At 40.5% G+C, this 24,956-nt stretch overlaps 2 protein-coding genes across 9 annotated transcripts in view; both read right to left on the reverse strand.

Annotated features, from left to right (window-relative positions):
- The window catches only part of GAS2L3 (growth arrest specific 2 like 3), a 37,850-nt gene extending 23,627 nt beyond the window's left edge, over positions 1-14,223 (reverse strand). The window contains exons 1-3 of one of the 5 annotated variants that reach the window (XM_070370281.1): positions 14,090-14,223; positions 12,973-13,110; positions 328-429 (exon numbers count right to left, since the gene is read on the reverse strand). The gene's annotated coding sequence lies outside the window, so the exon portion shown is untranslated. The other 4 variants (XM_070370283.1, XM_070370282.1, XM_070370284.1 and 1 more) reach the window with 4 other exon arrangements.
- A 3,349-nt stretch (positions 14,224-17,572) lies between these two features.
- NR1H4 (nuclear receptor subfamily 1 group H member 4) overlaps positions 17,573-24,956 on the reverse strand; it is an 81,382-nt gene continuing 73,998 nt past the window's right edge. For 2 of the 4 annotated variants that reach the window (XM_005889597.2, XM_005889596.2), the window contains exons 8-9: positions 23,077-23,190; positions 17,573-21,232 (exon numbers count right to left, since the gene is read on the reverse strand). In XM_005889597.2, the coding sequence (XP_005889659.1) occupies positions 20,994-21,232; positions 23,077-23,190 (353 nt within the window). In that variant the 3' untranslated portion in view covers positions 17,573-20,993. The remainder of the gene's footprint in view (positions 21,233-23,076; positions 23,191-24,956) is intronic. The other 2 variants (XM_005889599.3, XM_005889598.3) reach the window with 1 other exon arrangement.

The following is a 24,956-nucleotide window of genomic DNA, read 5'->3' on the forward strand; positions in this document are numbered from 1 at the left end:
CCTGAAACACTTTAACATGTAGTTTCTGGCACTAATATCAAAGAAACTCTTAAAGCATCTGCCTAGTAAAATAAAATTAACAATAAAACTTAGTTTTAAATGAAAAATGCCCCAGAATTTCTCCCTGTGAAGACACTGTAAGTATAATACAAACATCACAATGACTGATACTGAAAGTATCTTTCATCTGATCTTTACAAAGAGATCATGTAAGTTTATCTAAACTTCGTATAAATTCACAAGAGGCTAAACCATAAGCCTCTTCTACCATACGATAAAGTAAAAAAGAAAAAATATCAATTTTAACTATGAAACAACACTCAATACCTTTCTATAATAATTTTTCATAAGTTATTTTCTCCACGAGGTGTTAAAGCCAAAAACCCAAAAGGAACAGGAATTCAAACTCTCAAGTACTATTCTTGAAATCTACAAGAAAAAAAATACAACTTTAATTAAGTTAGATTAATACAATTCTTTAATATATTTTCAGAGGAAAAAAAGAGTTTGAAAACATTCAGAATAATATAGACTATATAAAACCTAGAATTTTTAGATTGCTGAGAGCAGCATAATATACTGGTCTATTTTTTAATTGTAAACCACCATTAAAACATTCTTAGAAAAAAATAGGAAATGGCTCATGGCTATAATGTTATCCATTTCCCAGGAAAAGTGACTTTCTTCCCCTAAGTCATGCCAAACATACCTCAGGCACGGTGACCACTACACATTCCACTTTCCTCTCAGGAACACTTCTGGTACCAAAGCTGAAATGGAGCTAAACCTATCTGAAAAGTCTGATGTTACACATCACGTTGGTTTTGTAAGAAGTCAAAGAACAGCAGAATGTTCCTGATATCATTTTTCCTTCTCTCTACCCTAGCAAAAGGCCAAAGTACAATTGAGCATTACTAATGAGCTTGTTATGCTTCCCACGAGCTAATTCAGTGGGGAATACATTTTCCTTTAGCATAAATAATCCTTTGTCCCTAACAAAGATCCACAGTAAGAAGCTTTCGAGACCATTTTTTAAAAAATGCAGCAGAGAAGCTGCTCCTATTAAAATAAGGAGTCCCACATAATCAGACAAGAGCTTGAACAGTTGGAACTGCCAACCCCAAACAAAAGAAGGCTTAAATTATAAGGCGTGTGCAAATCAAGAACAGTGACACAGTCACAAAGAAGCTATCACAAGAATGTTTAGCAGTTGCACTTTTCACGGAAAATTCGACAAAATTAGTTTTATGAAAGAAATGAAGAATTTGTGCACAACCTTCAGTCACTGAACTTTAGCAGAGTCTATTTAAATATAATATATATACACGTACATATATATATTTTCCCACATCACCCTTATCTCATAGAACTACTTTAAAGATGACAAAAGGACAACCATCTTGATTACCTTTTAAAAGTAGTTATTTAATAAATGTTACTCAGATAAGTTATAACACATCTTCATATGTGGAAAACTATCATGTACACAAATATATGCTCTTACTGGAAAACATTTATTAGTTGATGAGACTCTATCAGTGAATCATCAATTAACTCCAGAGTATTCACCGTGTTCCAGATACTAAGAGCCAGTGATTTGATATTTTCGAGCCATTCTCTTTCTAAGCCATTTTTGTCTCAAGTATACAATCCCAAAGCAGCTTCTTGTCTACTGCTAGCCCAGTCCCTAACCTGCATCACAACTGCAATTCTTGCTGCTTACTCAGCTTATTACCTACTTTCCTCTTATCTATCTTTCCCTAAAAGTCTCAGTCTCTACATTTTTTTCCCACATAAACTAATTACACTGAATCAGCAACTCTTCACTTTGGAGCTGCATCTTAATTAGCAACTTACTGGCCTTTTTGGTTTCTGTTTTTTGTCTGTCTTTTTGGAGAAGACTATTTTAATTCTGTGCCATCTTGAGGAAGTCTTTTCCTTTAGATCTGGAGGGGGTGGGGGGGGGGTGGCAGTGGGAAGCTCTCATGTGACCAAGGCCAGACTATTTGCTAATGCAAGTCTTCAACAAGACAAACCACAAGTGAGGCATACCATGCTCAATTTTTTAAATCTGGAGAAAATGTTAGAAGCACATAATAAGCTCATCTACCTGAAACTTGAACTGAATTTGGACCTAGTCCACTTCGCCCATGGGGTCACAAAAGAGTTGGACATGACTTACTGACTGAACAACAACCCTCAGAAATAGTTTCAGCCATGAGATCCTTAAGATTATTTATGGTAAGGCTCTTTATACCAATTTGACTTCAGATCATAATGGGAATTAAAAAAAAAAAATGCCAGCCTGTGGAGCTGCTCCTTTGTTCCACAGCTGTAGGCTCCAAAACCGAGTACATTTTAATTCCTAATCACATTATATTAATAAAATATGGTGGGGAGAGCGCAAGTGGCATGGCTCAGTCCTGGAACAAAACAGGAGCCGATTTGTAAAATAATGGCCAAAAAGCAAAGAAATAAAGTAAGATTCCTCAGAAAAATAACATTAACTGCCACTGCAACACACCGATAGCACCCAGCTGACAGATAACTGCCAAGACACACAAGCTGCAGGGATATGATAAATGCCCAGGTTGGCACAGTGGTCACTGCTGAGGAGGGAAGGAACGTGAGATTGGGATGGAATGCACAGAGGCAACGGTACCAACAAGATTCTCATTCAGGAGAAGTGGTGAGGACACAAGTGTTCTTACATTACTTGGTACTCCCTTCTGTGTGTCAAAAAACATTTCATCATTTTTAATGCTTCATTTGGAAAAATAGTTGAAGAAAATATCCTGATTTGTTCACGGGAATAAAAAAACTATCTTCTCAGCTTTAAAATTCTGAGTTAAATATTTCTTAGTTGCCTAGAAGAGAAAATAGAAATGCTATATTCACACCATCCCTTTCATGGATCACAGCCTTGTCGTAGTGAAGGGGCTTGCGTAATTCAACGAAACTATGAGCCATGCCATGCAAGGCCACCCAAGACAGACGGGTCATAGTGCAGAGTTCTGACAAATCGTGGTACTCTGAAGGAGGAAATGGTAACCCACTTCAGTATTCTTGCCATGAGAACCTCACAAACAGTATAAAAAGACAAAAAGATATGACACCAGAAAATGAGGCCCCAGGTTGGAAGGTGTCCAATATACTACTGGGGAAGACCAGAGGGCAATTACAAATAGCTCCAGAAAGAATGAAATGGTGGGGCCAAAGTGAAAACAATGCTCAGTTTATATGCATTATGTGCTCATTTTATGCTCAGTGGATATGCCTGGTGGTGAAAGTAAAGTCTGATATGGTAAAGAACAATACTGCACAGGATCATGCAAAGTTAGGTCCATGATACAAGGTAAATTGGATGTGGTCAAACACGAAATGGCAAGACTAAACATCTCAGGAATCAGTGAACTAAAATAGACAGGAATGGGCAAATTTAATTTAGATGACCATTGTATCTACTACTGTGGGCAAGAATCCCTTAGAAGAAATGGATTAGTCCTCATAGTCAATAAAAGAGTCCAAAATGCAGTACTTGGGTGCAACCTCAAAAATAACAGAATGATCTCAGTTCACTTTCAAGGCAAACCATTCAACATCATAGTAACACAAGTCTATGCGCTTCAACCACTGATGCTGAAGAAGCTAACATTGATTGGTTGTATGAAGACTATAAAACCTTTTAGAACACCAAAGAAAGATGTCCTTTTCATCATAGGGGATTGGAATGCAAAAGTAGGAAGTCAAGAGGTACATAGAATAACAGGCAAATGTTGGTTTTCTGGAGTACAAAATGAAGCAAGACAAAGGCCAACAGTTTTGTCAAGAGAGCACACTGGTCATAGCAAACACCCTTTTCCAACAATACAAGAGAAGACTCTATACATGGACATCACCAGATGGTCAACACCAAAATCAGATTGATTGTATTTTTTGCAGCTGAAGATGGAGAAGTTCTATACAGTGAGAAAAAAAAAAAAAGACCTGGAGTGGACTGTGTCTCAGAACATGAGCTTCTTATTGCAAAACTCAGGCTTAAACTGAACAAAGTAGGGAAAACCACTAGATCATTCAGGTATGACTTAAATTAAATCCATTATGATTATACAGGGAAAGCGACAAATAGATTCAAGGGATTAGATCTGGTAGACAGAGTGCCTGAAGACCTATGGACAGAGGTTCATTACATTGTACAGAAGGTGGTGACCAAAACTATCCCCAAGAAAAAGAAACGCAAGGAGGCAAAGTGGTTGTCTGAGGCGGCTTTACAAATAGCTAAGAAGAGAAACTAAAGGCAAGGGCAAAAGGGAAATATAAATCCAGGTGAATGCAAAGTTCCAGAGAACAGCAAGGAAACATTATTTAAAAAAAAAAAAAGCCTACATAAATCAACAATTCAAAACAGAGGAAAACAATAGAATGGGAAAGACTAGAAATCTCAACAAAACTGAAGATATCAAGGGAATATTTCATGGAAAGATATCAAGGGAACATTTCATGGAAAGATGGGCACAATAAAGGGCAGAAACAGTAAGGACCTAACAGAAGCAAAAGAGATAAGAAGAGGTGGCAAGAATACACAGAAGAACTATACAAAAAAGGTCTTAATGCCCAAATAACCACGATGGTGTGGTCACTCACCTAGAGCCAGACATCCTGGAATGTGAAGTCAAGTGGGCCTTAGGAAGCATTACTTTGAATAAAGTTAGTGGAGGTGACAATTCCAGCTGAGCTATTTCAAATCCTAAAAGATAATGCTGTTAAAGTGCTACACTCAATATGCCAGCAAATTTTGAAAACTCAGCAGTGGCCACAGGATTGGAAAAGGTCAGTTTTCATTCCAATCCCAAAGAAGGGCAATGCCAAAGAATGTTCCAACTACAATTGTGCTCATTTCACATGCTAGCAAGGTTATGCTCAAAATTCCTCATGCTAGAGGCTTCAGCAGTATGTGAACTGAGAACTTGAGATGTACAAGCTGGGTTCCAAAGAGGCAGAGGAACCAGAGATCAAATTGCCAACATTTTTTTTAATCATGGGAAAAGCAAAGGAATCTCAGAAAAACATCTACTTCTGCTTCATTAACTAAAGCCTTTGACCATGCACAACAAGAGATGGGAGTACCAGTCTACCTTACCTGTTTCCTGAGAAATCTGTATGTGGGTCAAGAAGCAACAGTTAGAATTGGACACGGAATGACTAGCTCAAAACTGGGAAAGGAGTACAACAAAGCTGTATATTGTCACCGTGCTTATTTAATCTATATGCAGAGTACATCATGTGAAATGCCAGGCTGGATAAACCACAAGCTGGAATCAAGATTGCTGGGTGGAATAACAACAACCTCAGACATACAGATGATACTACTCTAATAGCAGAAAGTGAAGAGGAACTAAAGAACTTCTTGATGAGGGTAAAGGAAGAGGGTGAAAAAGTTGACTTGAAACACAACACTAAAAAAAACTAAGGTCATGGTATCTGGTCACACTGCTTCATGGCAAATAGGGGAAAAAGTGGAAACAGTGACAGATTTTATTTTCTTGAGCTCCAAAATCACTGTAGATGGAGGCTGCAGCCATGAAATTAAAAGACACTTGCTTCTTGGAAGGAAAACTATGACAAACGTAGAGAGTGTATTAAAAAGCAGAGACATCACTTTGCCGACAAAGGTCCACAGTTTTTACAGTCATGTATGGATGTGAGACGGAGAAGGCAATGGCACCCCACTCCAGTACTCTTGCCTGGAAAATCCCATGGATGGAGGAGCCTGGTAGGCTGCAGTCCATGAGGTCGCTAGGAGTTGGACACGACTGAGCAACTTCACTTTCACTTTTCACTCTCATGCATTGGAGAAGGAAATGGCAACCCACTCCAGTGTTCTTGCCTGGAGAATCCCAGGGACAGGGGAGCCTCGTGGGCTGCCGTCTCTGGGGTCACACAGGGTTGGACACGACTGAAGTGACTTAGCAGCAGCAGCAGCAGCAGCATAGATGTGAGAGCTGGACCAAAAAGAAGGCTGAGCGCCAGAGAATTGATGCTTTTGAATTGTGGCGCTGGAGAAGATTTTGAGAGTCCCTCGGACAGCAAGGAGATCAAACCAGTCAATCCTAAAGGAAATCGACACTGAATATTCATTGTAAGGACTAATGCTGAAGCTGAAGCTCCAATACTTTGACCACCTGATGAGAAGAGCCAACACATTGGAAAAGACCCTGATGCTATGGAAGACTGAAGGCAAAAGGAGAAGGGATCATTTTGGAGAAGGCAGAGGATGAGATGGTTAGATAGCACCATTAACTCAATGGACATGAATCTGAGCAAACTCCAAGATAGTAGAGGACAGAGGAGCCTTGCGTTCTGCAGTTCATAGAGTCACGTTGAGTCAGATAGGACTTAGCGAATGAACAACAAATTCATACAGAACACAGTTCATGTTTTTTAATGTATAAAATAAGTCACCATAAGGGCACCATTGGGGTAGTAGAAAGTAGCAGATCCATCTGGTTTGAATTTCAGATGATCTTGGGATAGTTAGTTAGCTTCCCTGGTGGCTCAGACAGTAAAGTGTCTGCCTGCAATGCAGGAGACCTGGGTTCGATCCCTGGGTTGGGAAGATCCCCTGGAGAAAAAAAAGGTAACCCACTCCCGGACTCTTGTCTGGAAAATCCCATGGATAGAGGAGCCTGGTAGGGCTACCGTCCATGGGGTGGCAAAGAGTTGAACACGACCGAGTAACTTCACTTTCTTTTTTACTTTAGGGTAGTTAACTTCTCTGAATCCATGTTCTCATTTGTAAATGGGATACCACCACCTCCCTTGTCTGCTTCATGTAAAGATTAAATGAGGTGATACAAATAAAGTACCTGACACATACTGACACTTAACAAGTGAGTTGTTGTGATGATACCATGATGAAACATAATTATAGTGCACTTAACATAATTCATCAAATTAAAAAGAGATAAAATACTGAGAAATCATTAAATGTAATTTGGAAAGCTTCTTTTTTCTAACATAAAAAATTTACAACATATTGTAATACAGTTAAACGAACGACTCTTTGTGAACCAATGGACTATATACAGTCTATGGAACTTTCCAGGCCAGAATACTGGAGTGGGTAGTCTTCCTCTTCTCCAGGGGATCATTCCAACCCAGGGATCGAACCCAGGTCTCTCGCATTGCAGGCAGATTCTTTACCAGCTGAGCCACAAGGGAAGCCCATAAATAAACATTAAAAACTCTAAAAGACCAACAACTTAATTGGGAGTATACTCAAATATGGATTTGTGACCTACAAGTCTATTGCTAGAATAAGTCTTCCGGTGTGTCACAAAGAGGCTCTTTGCTCCACTCAAGCTGTCTCCTCAGCATCCTCTCTACCAGTTTTGCTCATTTCTGTGGCTCCATCACAGTTCAGACTACATGTTCATCCAAGCATGGCCATTCCTTCATTTACCCAAGTATTTACTCACACCCTTCATTAAACTAGGCACCCCAGGCAAGAGACGCAGTGATGCTCTCATGGAGCCACTGCATTCGTTTGTGTACATTAGTGAATACACAGACGAATATACAATGTTAAATCATGATAATTGCTTTGGAGGAAAGAACAGAGAGAGAACAGCAGGGGCCTACTTTAAAGACTCAGACTGAGTGATATAGTAATGGTTTTGCCAGAGGAAAAACATGAACTTGAAGAATGGTGGGAATCAGCCAGGGAGAGAGAAGAGGAAAAGTTCTATGCATAGAGAATACTTTTTACAAAGACTCTGAACAGAGAGCATTTGGTGCATTCTGAGGACTGAAAGAAGCCAGTATGACTGAAGCGTGGAGCATGTGTGCCTTAGGATAGGGCTGCAAAGTCAGGCAGTAACCCCACCACACAAAGCCAAGTTGAGGAAATTGGATTTTATTCTAAGTGCAGTAGGAAGCCATGGAAGAGTTTTAACCAAAGGAAAGACATAATGTAATTCATAGTTTTACCAGATCTCCTGCAGCGGGGCGGGAGACATGGGAGCAAAATAGTGACGGGTTTAACAGAGAAAAGGGGGAAGGAAACAGAAGGACAGGTGGGTAGAGATGTGGGAAAAACAATCAGTGGCTTCAGTGAGAGAAGGAGAAGCAGAGAGGAGTGGTGGGAGAGCAAAGGACACTGAGCACGTAGGAGATGAGATGGAGAACAGCCTGGAAGGGGAAGAGGAGTGGACCCACCGCAGTAGTTCAGCGACAAATGATGATGACTGAGGAGGGACGCTGGTAACGTCTCAACCAGAGAGAACTGGATGGATCCGACATCTATTTTGGAGTTAAGAATCAAGACTTGATAACGGTTAGAGATGGAGGGTGAAGGCAAAGGATGTGGGCGCAGAGTGAATTGTCAGGAACGACTCCAGGTTTTCTGGTTTAAGCAACTGAGCAAATAGATGATGGCAGTGTTTAGTGAGATGAGGATGATGGGCATCTGAACAGACTGAAGCAGGGAACCCAGCAGAGATGGCAAAAGCGCTGTGTTTTGGTCATGTTTCATTTGAGACGCCTTTAAAGACATTCAAGCCAAAATGTCATTTTGGCAGTTGGCAGTTGGAAAGTTTGGGAGGAGACAGAAATTGTCAGCAATCCTTGGGAGATAAAGCCTCTAGAAAGAGTGAGACCTTTCTGGAAAAAAAAAAAATGGAGAAAACAGTGATTAGGGCCTAGAACAAGTCCTGAGAAAATCCAACATTTAAACAGGAAAAAAAGAGTCAACAGGAGGGACAGAGTCCTCATCTAGATTATTCCAGGTTTACAACTCTTCTGATTTACCTTCTCCCAGGAGCCCTTCCTGATTGGCCTAAATTAATTCTGCTTATATCTGTAGCTCTTGAATTCACCTAGCATTTCTCCCAATTCCTTATTTATACAGTGTTTTATACTCCAGTTCTTGCCTGGAGAATTCCATGGACAGAATTAAGTCCATAGGGTCGCAACTTGGTCAAGCAATGTACAGAAATAATGAAGAAATAGTATATACTTAATTCTGTCCATGGAATTCTCCAGGCAAGAACTGGAGTTGGTAGCCATTTCCTTCTCCAGGGGAATCTTCTAGACCTCTGGGCATTGAACCTGGGTCTCCTGTACTGTAGGCAGATTCTTTACCATGTGAGCTGCCAGGGAGGCAAGTCTATTACAGGATTGCTACTGGAAGTAGTGTTGAGAGAAGTATTCAAGCTGAAAGTTTAGGAAAACACTTGCAGTGGAAGATGGATGTGTGAACATCTCTAGGAAAAACCAGATAGGTAAAATGTGGTGCAAGTCTTGGAAGCCGACACACAGCAAACAAGTATCTAACAGGAAACTTTTGGGGGTATTATTTATTATTTTTCATTTTTGTTTATTATGGGACCTGAACTGATAAATAATCTTGCCTCCCATCATACATGTCCAAGGAGAAATATGTGAAGTAGTTACTAGTCAAGGTACCAGCAGGTCAAGTGAGCTACCTGACAGAAAATCACTGAAAAAAAAAAAAAGACTAAATCTGGTGTACATTTAGCAGAGGATCCAAATGAACAGGTCAGAAGAGCTGTGCCAACAGGCAAGGGCTCTGGGGTCAATATACTACTCAGGAATTCATATGGCTGTCCTACTGGATAAGTACATTTTTATTACATCTTTTAAATAAACTCCATTTGCAGCAGACAGGATAATGAACCCCAAAGACATCTATGTAATAACCCCCAAACCTGTGAATATACTGTTTTCATGAGCAAAATGGACCCTGCTGATTGAGTAAATTAAGGGCCTAAGAAAATGGGAGGTTTTCCTGGTGAGCCCATTATAATAACAAAAATTCTTATAAGTGGGAGGCAGAAAGGTCAGAGCCAGAGAAGGGGATGTGAGAATAGAGGTGGAGAAAGATTGTCACACTGCTGGCTTTGAGAGGAAGGAGCCAAGAAATGTTTAAAAAAAAAACACAAAACTTAAAATCAGTTCACCTTTATATATGACAGACTAAAAGAATCAATGGAAAACATGAAAGTGAAAAGTGAAGTCGCTCAGTCTTGTCTGACCCTTCGCAATCCCATGGACTGTCACCTGCCAGACCCCTCCGTCCATGGAATTTTCCAGGCAAGAATACTGGAGTGGGTTGCCATCTCCTTCTCCAGGGGATCTTCCCGACCCAGGGATCGAACCCAGGTCTCCCATATTGCAGGCATATGTATACAATGGAAAACATGCATATACACTAACATCAGTTCAGCTCAGTTCAGTCACTCAGTCGTGTCCAACTCATTGTGACCCCATGAATCACAGCACGCCAGGCCTTCTTGTCCATCACCAACTCCCGGAGTTCACCCAGACTCACGTCCATCGAGTCTGTGATGCCATCCAGCCATCTCATCCTCTGGCGTCCCCTTCTCCTCCTGTCCCCAATCCCTCCCAACATCAGAGTCTTTTCCAATGAGTCAACTCTTCGCCTGAGGTGGCCAAAGTACTGGAGTTTCAGCTTTAGCATCATTCCTTACAAAGAACTCCCAGGGCTGATCTCCTTCAGAATGGACTGGTTGGATCTCCTTGCAGTCCAAGGGGCTCTCAAGAGTCTTCTCCAACACCACAGTTCCAAAGCATCAATTCTTCGGCGCTCAGCCTTCTTCACAGTCCAACTCTCACATCCATACATGACCACAGGAAAAACCATAGCCTTGACTAGACGAACCTTTGCTGGCATAGTAATGTCTCTGCTTTTGAATATGCTATCTAGGTTGGTCATAACTTTCCTTCCAAGGAGTAAGTGTCTTTTAATTTCATGGTTGCAGTCACCATCTGCAGTGATTTTGGAGCCCCAAAAAATAAACTCTGACACTGTTTCCACATAAAGAAATGTAAAACAACATTAAATGTCTATTAACAGGAAACCTCTAAAATAACATACAGGACATTCATACAGTGGATTCATTCGGCCACTTGAAAGAATAAGAACTGTTTGTATTGATATGAAAAGATGTCCATTATATGTCATGCAACCAAAAGCAATCTGCAGGACAGTACTTAATTATGTTACTCTGGTCACAGTGTTTTCTAAACTGTGTGAGGGTGAGAGAAAAAAATTCCTGAACAAAGTTAAGTAATTTTTTTCAACAGCCAATTTTATTTTGGCAATCAAAAACATTAACAAGTCATCCAAAGAAAAACAAAAGTCACAATATTTAAAATTCTATGTAAAGTGAGCCCTTCACCATAGCTTATACTTTCTTACAGAAAAGTTTGTTTTTGTGAGAGGAGGTAGAAATCTCTACCAGTCAGCACTTCAGCAATATCTAACATTTGACTGATGGTCATAATATTGTAAAAGACCCTTACAGCAGTAAAAATGAAACTGCATTTAGTGTATCTGCTACATTTCATCATATTTTAGTTCTTTGAAAATTGGTAATTCATTGACAAGATACATAGCAACTTTCTGTTAAAACCCCTATTTTGTAACAATGCAATATGAGAAAACTTTTTGAGTTTTTAGAAGGAGAAACACTGAAGAGATAACAATTATAATTATTGGCTGCATCTTGTAAACATTACTTCTGAGGCATTTCTCTATGGTAGTTACATTTCAATTAAAACAGGGAAATTCAAAGTGAGACAACTGACTGACAGACTCAAGTTTCCTATTCTCTCAAATACTATGTACACTTCAAGTTTCATTAAGAATTTAAAAAATAACAAAGTAGAGGGAGAAACAAATAATAGGAAGAAAGTAAAACACACCCACACAGAAGTACAGCCAGTTTACAGTATGTATGCATTAACCTTAACCCCTTACTTTCCTCACAACAGTCAGCTTGAAAAACAATTACTGAAATAACTGAACTTTCATTATCTCCAAACTTAAATTGAAATTGACAGAGAAAAAAACAAAAAGAGTGCTGCTTAATAAAAAGTACAGTAAATACGAAAAAACTGAATGGGAAAATATAAATTAGGAAACATTACTTTTAAACCGACCAAGTCTCCAAACGTCATTGGACTCATTTCGTTTTTTAGTAATAGCAGTATACTGTTGACATTATTCCTTTATCACACACTTTGATTCACCATCACAAATTACTTACCACTATTTTTTAATGAAGTAGGCAAAATGAACTGAAACCCATGGGAAAAATGAACCTGGGCCATACAAACAACTTTGTGCAAAGAAGCTTAAATCTGGGTATATAAATGCAAGAGTAGTGTGATTAAAAAAAGGGGCTGGACATTGGAGTGAGACAGTCTAGACTGAATTCTGGGTGAACCTCAGTAGCTTCATTTCTTTCTCTGGGCTTCAGTTTCCTCATCTATAAAATGGAGAAAACACCAGTGACGCTGCAGGATTACTAACAGGTTTAACAATATATAAGTAAAGCATCTAGAACAGGACCTGGTACATGCTAGGTAATAATGCATTTGATAAACAGTTGTTGTCCTTGTTGATCAGTCCCTCAGTCATGTCCATCTCTTGGCGACCCCATGGACTGCAGCCAGCCAGGCTTCCCTGTCCTTCACTGTCTCCCTAAGTTTACTCAAACTCATGTCCACTGAGTCAGTGATGCCATCCAACCATCTCATACTGATAAACAATAATGAGTACTTTACATGTACAAACTTAATCAATGAATGATAAATATTAATACCACTACCTCTGGTACTGCCTTCACCTTTTGCTCCTCTCTGCCCAGCAGCACAGAAATAATGCTAGTTATGTGTCAGGTAATGTACTAAACTAGTTACATGGATTATTTCATTTGATCTTCACAAACGTCACAGCAATAAGGTAGCAACTACTTAATATTAACCTTTGTTTACACAGCACAAAATATAGACTTAGAAAGATTAAATAACTTGCCTAAGGTCACACACATAGTAAAGTGTGACTTCAGAGCCCCCACACTTAGAAACACATAAAAAGAAACATTATTTATAATTCATTAAAGTGGAAATAGCAGACAGACCTACCACGCAAAGTCCGTTGGTTTGTAATGAGGTTTTGAAACAGATGAGTCAGACAGACACGTATCGGGATCTACACCAGACGACTACCACCAGTTTCCACTTCTTCATTCAAAACCATTCCAATCTCCTCCTAAAGGGAATCTGAGGTGGCGAGAATGCCAATTCCTAATTATTTAAGTGCCAACTGAGGAGATCAGACAGTTCACAACACGCTTATCTTCTGAGAGAGTAGGTATTAACACTCTTCACACAAACGAAGCTAAACCCAAACTCTGACCTAGACAGGGCCGGCAAAGAAACATCTCTTCACTTAATAAGAACTGACCAGCTTTTCTAACAGACGTTGCACGAAGCACTCTAAATCAGTAAGACTCAATCCTGCGGTTCGAAGAGATTAGTTAGGAACCAGGAGCGACTGAATGGCAAGCACAGGCTCCAATATTTTCCTTCGACTTCCAAGGCAATCTACAAACCTCCCCGCAACGCAGCCCTTCAAACCGAAACGTGCGGGTGGGAAAACCAGCGCTCACAGCCTTGAGGTACGTCCCCTCTTTCCGTTCATCTCGGCGACATGATCCTTGCGTGGACCGGAGGGAACAAACAGATAACTTTTCCCTCTGCCGGATGGCAAAATAACTATCTGCAATTTCCCTTCCAAGGTCAGTGACTACATCAGTTCTTCCCAGGGGTAACACCGAGGAATTAAGTGACCCTATATAAGCTAGGTGCTTGGAAACAAAGGTGCCTCTGGAGAGGCTAAATTTCAGACTCCGATCTCTTCCTGGATTCTAAAGCAGAGCGGCAGCGAGTGATTACCTCGTCTCCCGCCTAGCACACCTGCCGCCCCAGCACACCTGTGGCCCCTGCACCAAACCTGGGTGGGCAGAAGGCAGGGACTTGCTTCATCTTGACGGCCCCAGGAACCAATCAGCGCACGCGACTCCCCGAGTGGACCAATCGCACATCAACTTGAATCCCGCAGCTCGGAGCCCCTACCGAATCAACCCTTTGAGTGGGCTGAGCGCGAGGCCTCTTCCAATGCCAGTTGAGGCACCGCAGCCCCAAGAAGGCAAGTAAGAGTTCGCGAGGAAAAGAGAACGTCAAACAAAGAAGTACTCACCCGCACAGGCGCAGGACGGTCACTTCTTGCTGGGCAACATCTCGCTCAATCTGTGCCTGGCCGGCACGCCCCTACCCAACCGCCGCCGCGGCTGCCTCAGGCTCAGGGTTCGCCGCGGCCCGTTTTGAAGGAACCAATCGCCGCGGCCTGTTTCGAAGGAGGCGGAGAGGGGCGGTGGCTGGAGGCCCCGCCCCGCCTCCAGGCCTCTAGGGAGCACGAGACCTGCGTGCGTCTGGATCAAGGGACTAGTCTGTTTCCTCTGCCTAGGGTCACACAAGTCTGGCGGCAGAGTCGCTCTTCTCACAGAAAATGGCTTGGTCACAGGGCACGTCCTTTCATCTGGCCCCTCAGCGACAACAATAACCGTATTTGTCCAGATTAGCAGGAGAGGTGAATCAGTCTCTTCTCGAAGCAACCTGGAGTGTTGCTCAGAGTTGCCTGAGTTTTATCCTGATCTGTTAAGAGCCCCTCCCAATCCTAAATCCGATATTTCACTGTATTGAAGGCGCTGTCGTTTCCGGATACAAACTGTCATCCTTGTGAGGGGTTGGGGGAGAGGGAGAGAAACCCTGCAGTTCCAGGCCACAACTGAAAGCAGAAAGAGGATGTTGGCTGTTCCTTCGGGAAACACCAGAGTAGGGCGTGGGGGAGGGGCGGGAGAAGGATTTGACCGCAACACAATGAGAAATAGGAGGGTTGAGGTAAAGTGGAGACTGGTCTTGAATGTAATAAAAAAAATAGGTCTCTGATCACTAAGCATGGCTTGCTGCTGCTGCTGCTAAGTCGCTTAATATGGGATAAAGTCAGAGCCGAAAGCCTGGAAAGCCAGGCCCTTTCTCTCAGCTTTATTTTGTCAAATTATGTCGCCTTTCTGGGTCTCAGTTTCCCATCTGTAAAGAGTGGAATTGACCAGGAATGATACTCTTTAGCTGGAGAAGGAAATGGCAGCCCACTCCAGTATTCTTGCCTGGAGGATCCTGTGGACAGAGGAGCCTGGTGGGCTGCTGTCCATGGGGTCTCACAGAGTCAGACACGACTGAAGCGACTTAGCATGCATGCGTGCATTGGAGAAGGAAATGGCAACCCACTCCAGTATTCTTGCCTGGAGAATCCCAGGGGAGGAGCCTGTGGGTTGCCCTCTATGGGGTCGCACGGAGTCGGACACAACTGTAGCGACTTAGCAGCAGTAGCAGCAGATGCTCTTTAACATTTATTCCTTCATTCACTTATCAACAACAACAAAAAAAAAAAAACAATGAAGAGGTACTGTTGCTTGCTGAAAGACTAAAAAGAGAAAAGTCTTTACCTTGAAAGTGCTCAGCAACGTGATAAAGACTCTGGAAATCAGAATCTGTGAAAGAGGAAACACCTACAGTGTTGAAGGGTGATGGTCAGAGCCTTGAAAAGACTTGAATTTTGAAGGACAAATAGGGACTACCAAAGGAGAGGATAATTAGGAGTGAGAAGAGCTTTCTAGGCAGAGAGAATAAGCTTCCAGGGATGTGAGAACATCTGGAATGCCCTGGGAATTGTAGTTCTGAATGACAAGTTTAGGGATTTAGAGGTATTGATACATCAGGCTGGAGGAGTAAGCACAGAGGAAACCTTTGTAGATACTACAGAATTTAGATTCTTTCTTGCAAGCAATTGTGATTGATTTGTGTTTTAGGGGGGAAAATATTTTTGAGGGTTTTGGAGACAGTAGTAAGATTGGCAGCAATTCTAAAAATTAAAAGATTCTAATTACTTAAACTAGCTCAGAAGGGATAGTGAGAAAGAGATGTCTGGAGATATTTAAAAGGCTGATTTATCTGGACTTCGTATCTTGTGACAGTGATGCCAATCTAAGGAACACAGAACAACGCTGGGGGAAGAATAATGCATTTTGGTGTGAAGTCGTGTTCACTTTGAAATGTGAGGGGAATGTGCACGTTGAGGTGTTCAGAAGATATGGTTGGAAAATTAGGTCTGAAGCTGGTTAAAGTGGTTCGTGCAAGAGATAGAGATTTGAGAAGTCAATATAACAAACACACTTAAGCACTTGTTCTGTACCAGACTCCATCCTAAGCAGTGGGGTCCTGCTCTTGCAGAGCTTACCTTCTGGGTTAGCCCGGTAAAGATGTCATCAAAAAGTTGACATTTAAGTGATCGTTGAATCGCTTAAATGAACCCAAGAGTGGTTGCTCCTTTTTTACTGGTGTCTTTACCAGAACCCTTTGCTGTCCATGACTGCAGTAGATCCATTTTCACAGGATCTGGTGTTCAAATCAACCTATGTTTTATAGCAGGGGTCCCCAAACTCTGGAATCTAATACCTGATTAACTGAGGTAGAACTGATGTAATAATAATTGAAATAAAGTACACAATAAATGTAATGCACTTGAATCATCCTGAAACCAGCACCCCCAACCCCACCACCACACACACACACTCTGGTCCATGGAAGAACTGTCTTCCATGTAACCAGTCCCTAGTGTCAAAAAGGTTGGGAACCAGTTTTATAGTGTTTCTATTTAAAACTAAAGGGGCAATTTGTCATACCATTTTCAGCCAAACTTTGAGTGGAATTCTGATTTTATGTTGGATTTGTTGAACCCAAATATCAAAATACGCACACTGCTTTCCAGAACCTTAAGAATAAGTAAATTGTGTCACACAGATTTTGTTTGGTGAGTCAACAGTTAACAGTTCTATTTTTTCTTAGATGCATGCTATGTACCTAAACATTTGAATACTATTTATTACAAATTGAAACTATGTTATGTGAAGTATGTATACATTCTCTCTCAAACTCACACACACACTCACACACACCACTTAGTATTTCTGTAAGCTATTTGCTGAAATTTTGGCAGCAGGGTATTTTCATGGTTGGTTTCTTTTTATTTTCATTGTCTATTTGGTTTGTCTTGGTAACTCCTCTAGCTTATAAAGGACAATGTGGTGAAAAGTGAATCCAGAGTCAGGAAATCTGTGCAAATCAGATTCTCTAAGCCCATCTTCCTCATTGGTTAAAGGTGGGGAATGGGTGAGGAGTTCCCTTCTAGATTCTTTGATTGTTATTGCTTTTCCCTTATGAATAAAAAAAGTCCTCCGTGTTGCTCTCTCAACTTCACTTTTACAAGAATTCTCAGTTAGTACCCCACCCCGCTAGTACCCCACTCCCTAAGCACATTCACCATCTTACCTACCTTGATTTTAACACTGCAATTAGTAATTGAGGGTTTCAACTAGTGAGCTGCAATTTACTTTCATGTGTAGATTTTCTAATTGGTGGTTAGGTTAACAGTAATGTTTTAGGTGTTCTCACTTGAAATTGGAATGGTCGTAACATGCAAAGCAAGCCTCACCAGTTTGCTTCCATCAGATGACAAAGTATTTTATTTAATAGTTCTAACTTTCTCCAAATTGTGATGAAAGCATCATGCTTGGAGATCTAAAATTTTCAAGTTATTACATTAGGAATATTCATTCATCTGACTACACATCTCTACAGAACACAGAAGAGTCACTCATAATCTCATAATCCTTGAATATTGAAATACGATTTGGTTTTTTTACAACCCTATAAGAATGCTCCTTTATTGGGAGGTGGGAGGGGGGTTCAGGATGGGGAACACGTGTACACCCGTGGCGGATCCATGTTGATGTATGGCAAAACCAATACAATATTGTAAAGTAAAAAAAAATAACAATAATTTTTAAAAAAAAAAAAGAATGCTCCTTTATTGCTTAAAGTTTACTGTAGTTGTTGGAGATTTTTTTCCTTTTGATTGATTTACTAGTGGTTTTGTTCTCCATTTTGTATTTTCTGCTGTTGTTTTTAATGCTTTGACATTAGCTATCCGTGGATTCTGCCTTGTGTGAACTACTGGATGGAATTTGGGGGCTACAGATAGCTTGATTCACTCAGTTAATTAAACTACTCATTCAGCAGATGATCTATTGAGAGCCAATATTAAAAACAAGACTAAGTTCAATCTTAAAGGGATGTTATTGATTTACACTAACAAATATTATCTGTAATTCAATAATATAAAATTTTATAACAGTTATGATCAATACTAAAATGTTATATTTATATAGAGTCGAATAGCCTCCCCTCCAAAATTCATATCCACCTGGAACCTTAGTTGTTGTTCAGTCACTCAGTCATGTCTGACTCTTTGTGACCCCATGGACTTCAGCACTCCAGGCTTCCCTGGCCTTCAGTATCTCCCAGAGTTTGCTCAAACTCATGTCCATTGAGTCAGTGATGCCATCCAACCATCTCATCCTCTGTCATCCCCTTCTTCTGCTTTAAATCTTTCCCAATATCAGGGTCTTTTCCAGTGAGTCAGCTCTTCACATCAGGTGGCCAAAGTATTGGAGCTTCAGCTTCAGCATCAGTCCTTCCAATAAATATTCAGGGCTCATTTCCTTTAGGATTGACTGGTTTAATCTTCTTGTTGTCCAAGAGACTCTCAAGAGTCTTCTCCAGCACCACAATTTGAAAGCATCAAATCTTTGGTGGCAAAGTGATGTCTCTGCTTTTTAATATGCTGTCTAGGAACCTCAAAATGTGCCCGTATGTGGAAATAAGATATGTATAGGTGATTCCCTCTCTAGGTTTGTTAATTTGCTGGTTTGGCTCACAGAACTCAGGAAAGCAGTTCACTTACTATTACCAGTGTATTATAAAGGCTACATCTCAGGAAGAGTCAAATGAAAGAGACAAAGGGTAAATGGAGGAGGGTGTGGAGCTTAAACACTCTCTGGCACATCACCCTTCTGCACCTCAATGTGTTCACCAGCCCAGAAGCTCTCCAAATACTATCATTTAGTGGGTTTTTTAAATTGGAATTTCCATTACATAGGCATGAATGATTAAATCACTGGCCATTGGCAACTGACATTGATCTCAATGTTCCTCTCCCTTCCCCAGAGTTCAAGGAATGGGACTGAATTCTAACCCTCTAATCACGTGGTTGGTTCCTCTGGTAACCATCCTCCACCCTAAAGCATCTAGAGGCCCACCAAGAGTCACCTTATTAGCATTAACTCAGGTAAGGATGAAAGGATCTTGTTATGAATAATAAAGATCCTCCTATCACTCAGGTAATGCCAAGAGTTTTAGAATCTCCATGTCAGGAACTGGGGACAAGTTATAATACTTGCTATCACAAGGTCTTAACCACCTGAGTAAGTCCAGACCTAAGAGATTAACTTCTATCTCTATCTATAGGACACCCTCAGCTCCAGCTCAGTTCCCACCACTTGCTTTTCCCCCAGATGCCTTAGGATCTGGAAACACCAAAACACTCAGTTCCCCAAACTGACCCTTCTCCTTCAGGCATCCAGAAATTTACTTCTCTGTCTTAAATGTCCTTTCCTCACCACCCACTTCCCTGGTGAGTCTGCAATTTCCCATTTACTCTTCATTCATCAGCTCAATCCCTTTTGATGGTGGGTACTGAGAGCTTTATTTTGCAGAGGTGAAACTGAGGCTTACAAAGGCACTGTGCCCCTCCCTCTCTGGCCCACATTCCTCCTGGTCCTTAAACATCTGTACAACTCCCCCACCTCCCCTTCTTTGGCTCCTGCCACTGTGTTCACCTTGAATCCTCTCCTTTCTTACCCTGACCCATGAAGTCCTGACTATTCTTCAGGACCTCCCCCATGAGATTTTCCCAGGTAAGCCCACAGCACTTTCCTCTGCTTTTCTTTTAAGCCCCTCCAGGCAGTTACTGGGTCTTCATCATCTTTATATCTCCCATGGAGATTAGCATAAAGATTTTACTTAGTGGGGACTCAAGTCTTTTTTCTTGTTGAAACAAATGGAATTCAACTAATGTTAGCCCCAACTCACTCCTTTTCTACTGACTAGCCTTTGTTAGAACTTCAGGATTGCCTTAATATTTTAAAATGAAAAACTCTTTGCTGCTAAGCAAGCTCCAATTTGGCTGATTTCAGGAGTTAAGGGACATGTAAACCCATTACTTACAGAAGGTGTTTTATTATATTTACTGAAGGATGGTGGGGATAAGAATGCAACAATATAACAATGAAGGAAGGAAATGAACTAATTCCTGCTTTAGGGGAAGTATACACAGCTGTGCACCCAGCTGAAGGAGTGTTTTCCAAAAGCAAAACAAACAAATAAATGAAAAATGAGTAATTACATGCATAAAGCCAATAGAGAGCACTTTTATGAGAGAAAAGGGAATGTCCCATCACTGGAGTTATCTGCATACTTGAATTTGTAAATGCCACCTCAGGATCCTAAGTAGGGAAAGAATTTGCTTGAGGGAATATTTTATGTGAGAATCATTAACTTTTCTATATGCTATGCTCTGTGAACTTTGACGAATAAGAAATTATCAAAGGGCTATCACAAATGAATGAATATTCACCAGGACCTCCGGGGATGAGAAAAGCGCTATTTATGTTGTAAGAGTTTATCTTTGTGGAAATTACCCCCTCAGACTCAATAGGATGCCATTCATCATTTAAAGAAATAAGTTTGCATATTTTTCAAATTTTGTTCCCAAAGAAAAGCCTGTTGCCATTATGTTCGGTTTATTGCCCAAATTGAACACAACTCTTTAATAAAATATATGCAATAAGGTAAGATGAAGAGCAAAATGAGAGTTTTCCCTATTTCCACAGACTTACAGTAATGATTAATTTAATTTGGCAAACAGGGCATGCCAATTTGAATGAAAAATTCCCTGAAGCTTTGTAAAATACAGTATAGAGAGTATTTCAACCTAGCCCCATATTTACAGTTAGGGTTATATAACTACCGCATAAATATAGAGGAAAATTCTGGCATGAAGCCAGGTACAAATGCAATAAAAGAAAGTTATGTATCAGATTTATATCAGGAAAATGAAGAGCTGGACCCTGCCTCTGCAGTGCTCATCACTGCACATCCCAGATTTCACAGAGAAGTGGGGTAAACTTGTGGTCATTCACTCTCCATGACATAAGCATGTCTGCGTGGTGATGGTTGAATGTCCTCAACTCAGTCAGGCGACCCAGAAGACAGGCAAAATGTTGAGGATTCTCAGGCTGATGAATCTTACATAACTTTTGTAGCACATCAAGCAGTGGTTCCTGAAGCTTCTCTACTGCCTCTCTGTCCTTTATGTATTGTCTATCTGTTTTTCAAGTTCAAAATAAAATGACAAAAAAAAGTGGAAAAGTAAAAATTTGGCATAATTACAGCAAGGTTAACTTTTTTTGAACTGTAACTTACAAATACTGTACACTTAAAATAGGCAAAGTATTCACATTGATGAATTTTTACACACATGTATATATACTCCTGTAATCACAATTAGATCAAGCTATAAAACCTTTACTGTCCCCCAGCTGCTGCTGCTGCTGCTGCTGCTAAGTCGCTTCAGTCGTGTCCGACTCTGTGCGACCCCATAGACGGCAGCCCACCAGGCTCCCCCATCCCTGGGATTCTCCAGGCAAGAACACTGGAGTGGGTTGCCATTTCCTTCTCCAACTGCCCCGCAGAGGCCTGCCTAAATTCTCCCTCCAATCAATGTGTTCAGGAAAGACTGCACACTACTCCTTTGGTTTTAAACTGTGTACTCTGTTACCTATGCTTAGTCATTTTAACTCTGCACTTTGTAATAGAATGTTGCCTGGAGCCTGAAATATACAGAATAACCCATTCTCAAGGCTCTGACCTTTAAAAGTAAGACACTTTTCCATTCATTTAGAGATAAAATGTTGCAGAACAGAGAATAACATTTGTCTTGTTGGAGGTTTATAGGAAGATTATAACCAGACCTACCTGGACAGCTGCAAGAACAAAGGATTCCAGCACCAAGAAGTTTGCAGCAACCAACAACACCTGCTCCAATTTTATTATAAAAGAAGCCTGAGTTCTAACTTGGGTGAGATGGTTCTTTGGAACACTAGTCCACCATCCTAGTCTGCTGGCTTTCCAGATAAAGTTGCTATTCCTTATCCTAACAACTCATCTCTTGATTTTTCGGACCACCATGTGGGGAGCAGTACGAGCTTGGACTTGGTGACAAATGCACCCAAAAGGTAACCCCAAGAATAGATATAAGTGTCATTTGTGGTGAGTATATTCTGAGGAGTGGAATTTCTGGGTCATTCTTTCTAAAATTATAATTTCTCATGGTAAAACAAAGTAACAACTATTAATAGCATCTGCCAGAGTATCATATATTAAAATGGTTTAAGGCTAACACTGTAATTAAGCTTTACAAATCAGGAACATGACATTACTTATTCCCAAATAATTAATCAAAAAATATAGACAAATTTTATGTACAGAGATTCATTTCAATATTGTTTAAAAAAAACAGTAATGACAAATCTGGAAACATCTTGAATATCCAAACATGGTAACAACTAAGTAAATGATTATACATCATACAACATGATGTACATATTGCAACAAAATTCTACCAGTATGATTTTTAATGACATGGAAAAAGTATAAAGACAGTATATTCTTTATTATGTTAAAAAAGTATATAGTTTTATTTATGTCTTGCTCAAATTTCAACTCTTTAGATGAGCCTTCCCTGACTACTGATTATAACAGCATTTTGCTGCCAATTTCTTTCCTTATATGACATCTTAATTTTTTTGTAGTATTACCACATCCTGAAACTTCTTTTTGTTTGTTTCTTTATTCATTGTCTTTCTCACTCTGCTAGGATATAAACTACATCCTTCCTGTTTCTTTGCTGCTATATCCCGCAATGTCTGGAAACATGTTTAGTGTATAAAGGCGTTCAAAATGCAATTATTAAATGAATGAGCATGATGTTCAGAAAAAGGCTGAGAACTACACTGAAATGTTAACAATGGTTCAATCTGAGTGATGGAATTATAGGCCATTTTACTTTCTCTTTATGTTTTTTATCCAAGATTTTCCTTAACATTCCTACTAAACTTGAGAGGAAAACCGAAAAATGGAATAAAAATAAAGATATAACATTGAAATTACCTGGAGAGAGGATAACAATAGCTGTAAGCAGAGCATACTCTTCTTGAGTCATTTTCAATTCAGCAACACTTTTATAAAAGCTAAACATAGGTGTTATATATTCATCAGAGATACCTATGGGGGAAAGTTGAAAAATTGCAGAGGCATAATAAAATTTTTGAATGACTGAAAAGTGTAAAACTACAAACACACACAGACAATATTTATACCCACATACATACATTTAAATAATGACTATATATAAATATCTGAGTTAAAGGTGAGGCACTGCAAAAAAGATCAGTTAATGAAATCCTTAAAATATAAACTAATCAATGATTTATCTTTGATCTTGACTGTGCCTTTGTTTTAGTCACAATATGTGACAATAAATGATAATATTCTTGAATTACCAAAAGAATCTCTGAACTTCACCATGTTCTAGATGGGGCTTAGTTAATCTTTTAAATATCACTATCTAATAATCAAGACATAGACAGCATATTAACCAACGAAAAATTATTGTTCTTTAGTCCAGAAGTATAAACTCTACTTAATACAGTAGCTAGAGTTCTTTACCGGAGAAGGCAATGGCACCCCACTCCAGTGTTCTTGCTTGGAGAATCCCATGGATGGAGGAGCCTGGTAGGCTGCAGTCCATGGGGTCGCAAAGAGTCGGACATAACTGAGCGACTTCACTTTCCGTTTTCCCTTTGATGTATTGGAGAAGGAAGTGGCAACCCACTACAGTGTTCTTGCCTGGAGAATCCCAGGGACGGGGGAGCCTGGTGGGCTGCTGTCTATGGGGTCGCACAGAATCGGACACGACTGAAGCGACTTAGCAGCAGCAGCAGCAGCAGAGTTCTTAACAGAGTTCCAATCTCTCTCCGAAGTATCAAACTGTTTATCCCCTGCCTACCAGGCAATGGTACTTGGCTTTTCTCTTCAAACTCAGCATGTCCAAAAGCAAAGACACCATGTACAGAACTAAATTCCCCATCTTCCTCCAAATCCACTTCTTTCCTGATGTTCCCATCCTTAGTGACTGGTATCCTCACCCACCCAATTGTCTCCACCTGGTAACCAAGATTCAGCCTCCCTTTAACTCAGTCCAGTGCTGAGTCCTCTGGATTTGACCAGCTAACTCTCACTTGGCACCTGGTTGACTTAGTTTAAGTTTTTAATTGTTTTCATCTGGATTATTCCACCTGCCTCCTCACTGGTCTTCCTGTTTTCAGTGTGGTCCCTTTCAATCCATCCCAGAATCACCCTTCTAAAATTCAAACCACACCATGTCTCCCCAATTCTTTCAAACCTCCAAAAACTCTCCATGGTTTTGGCATAAATGCCTTCCTTTTTACATAGGAAACTCTAGGCCCTGTCCCCGGCCTTTCCCACCACCGACTACTCACCCACATGATAGCAATAGGAGTTAACATTTGAGTACTCACTATGTATTAGGTGCTGTTCTAAGCACTTCTTGCACTGGGACTCATTTAATCTTTCTCACACCTGTGCCCATGGGCACAGAGAGGTTACATAACTTGACCAAAGACACATAGCTGGTGAAAAGTGGAACCAGGGTTCAAACCAAAGCTAGTAGGCCCCAGAGTCCTGGCTCTTAGTTGTGACTAAGAGGTACCGTCTTTCTATCACACAGCCTTTACTCCAGCCGTGTTCAGGCACTTGGAGTTCCCTAAACAATTCTTATTGCTCAGTTTTATACATGTTATTTTCTCTGCTTGCAATACCCTCCTCCTCCTTTATAACTTACTCCTCTTCATAATTTAAGATTCCTTTGTGCCATTTCCTCCAGTCATTCAAAAGCGATTAGTTTGGTGCCTGTTCTGTGCTTGGCCCCACTCCAGAAAAGCTTTGATTAGGGAATTGTGCAGAAAGTA

Source organism: Bos mutus, chromosome 5 (genome assembly GCF_027580195.1).
Source record: "Bos mutus isolate GX-2022 chromosome 5, NWIPB_WYAK_1.1, whole genome shotgun sequence".
NCBI lineage: Eukaryota > Metazoa > Chordata > Mammalia > Artiodactyla > Bovidae > Bos > Bos mutus.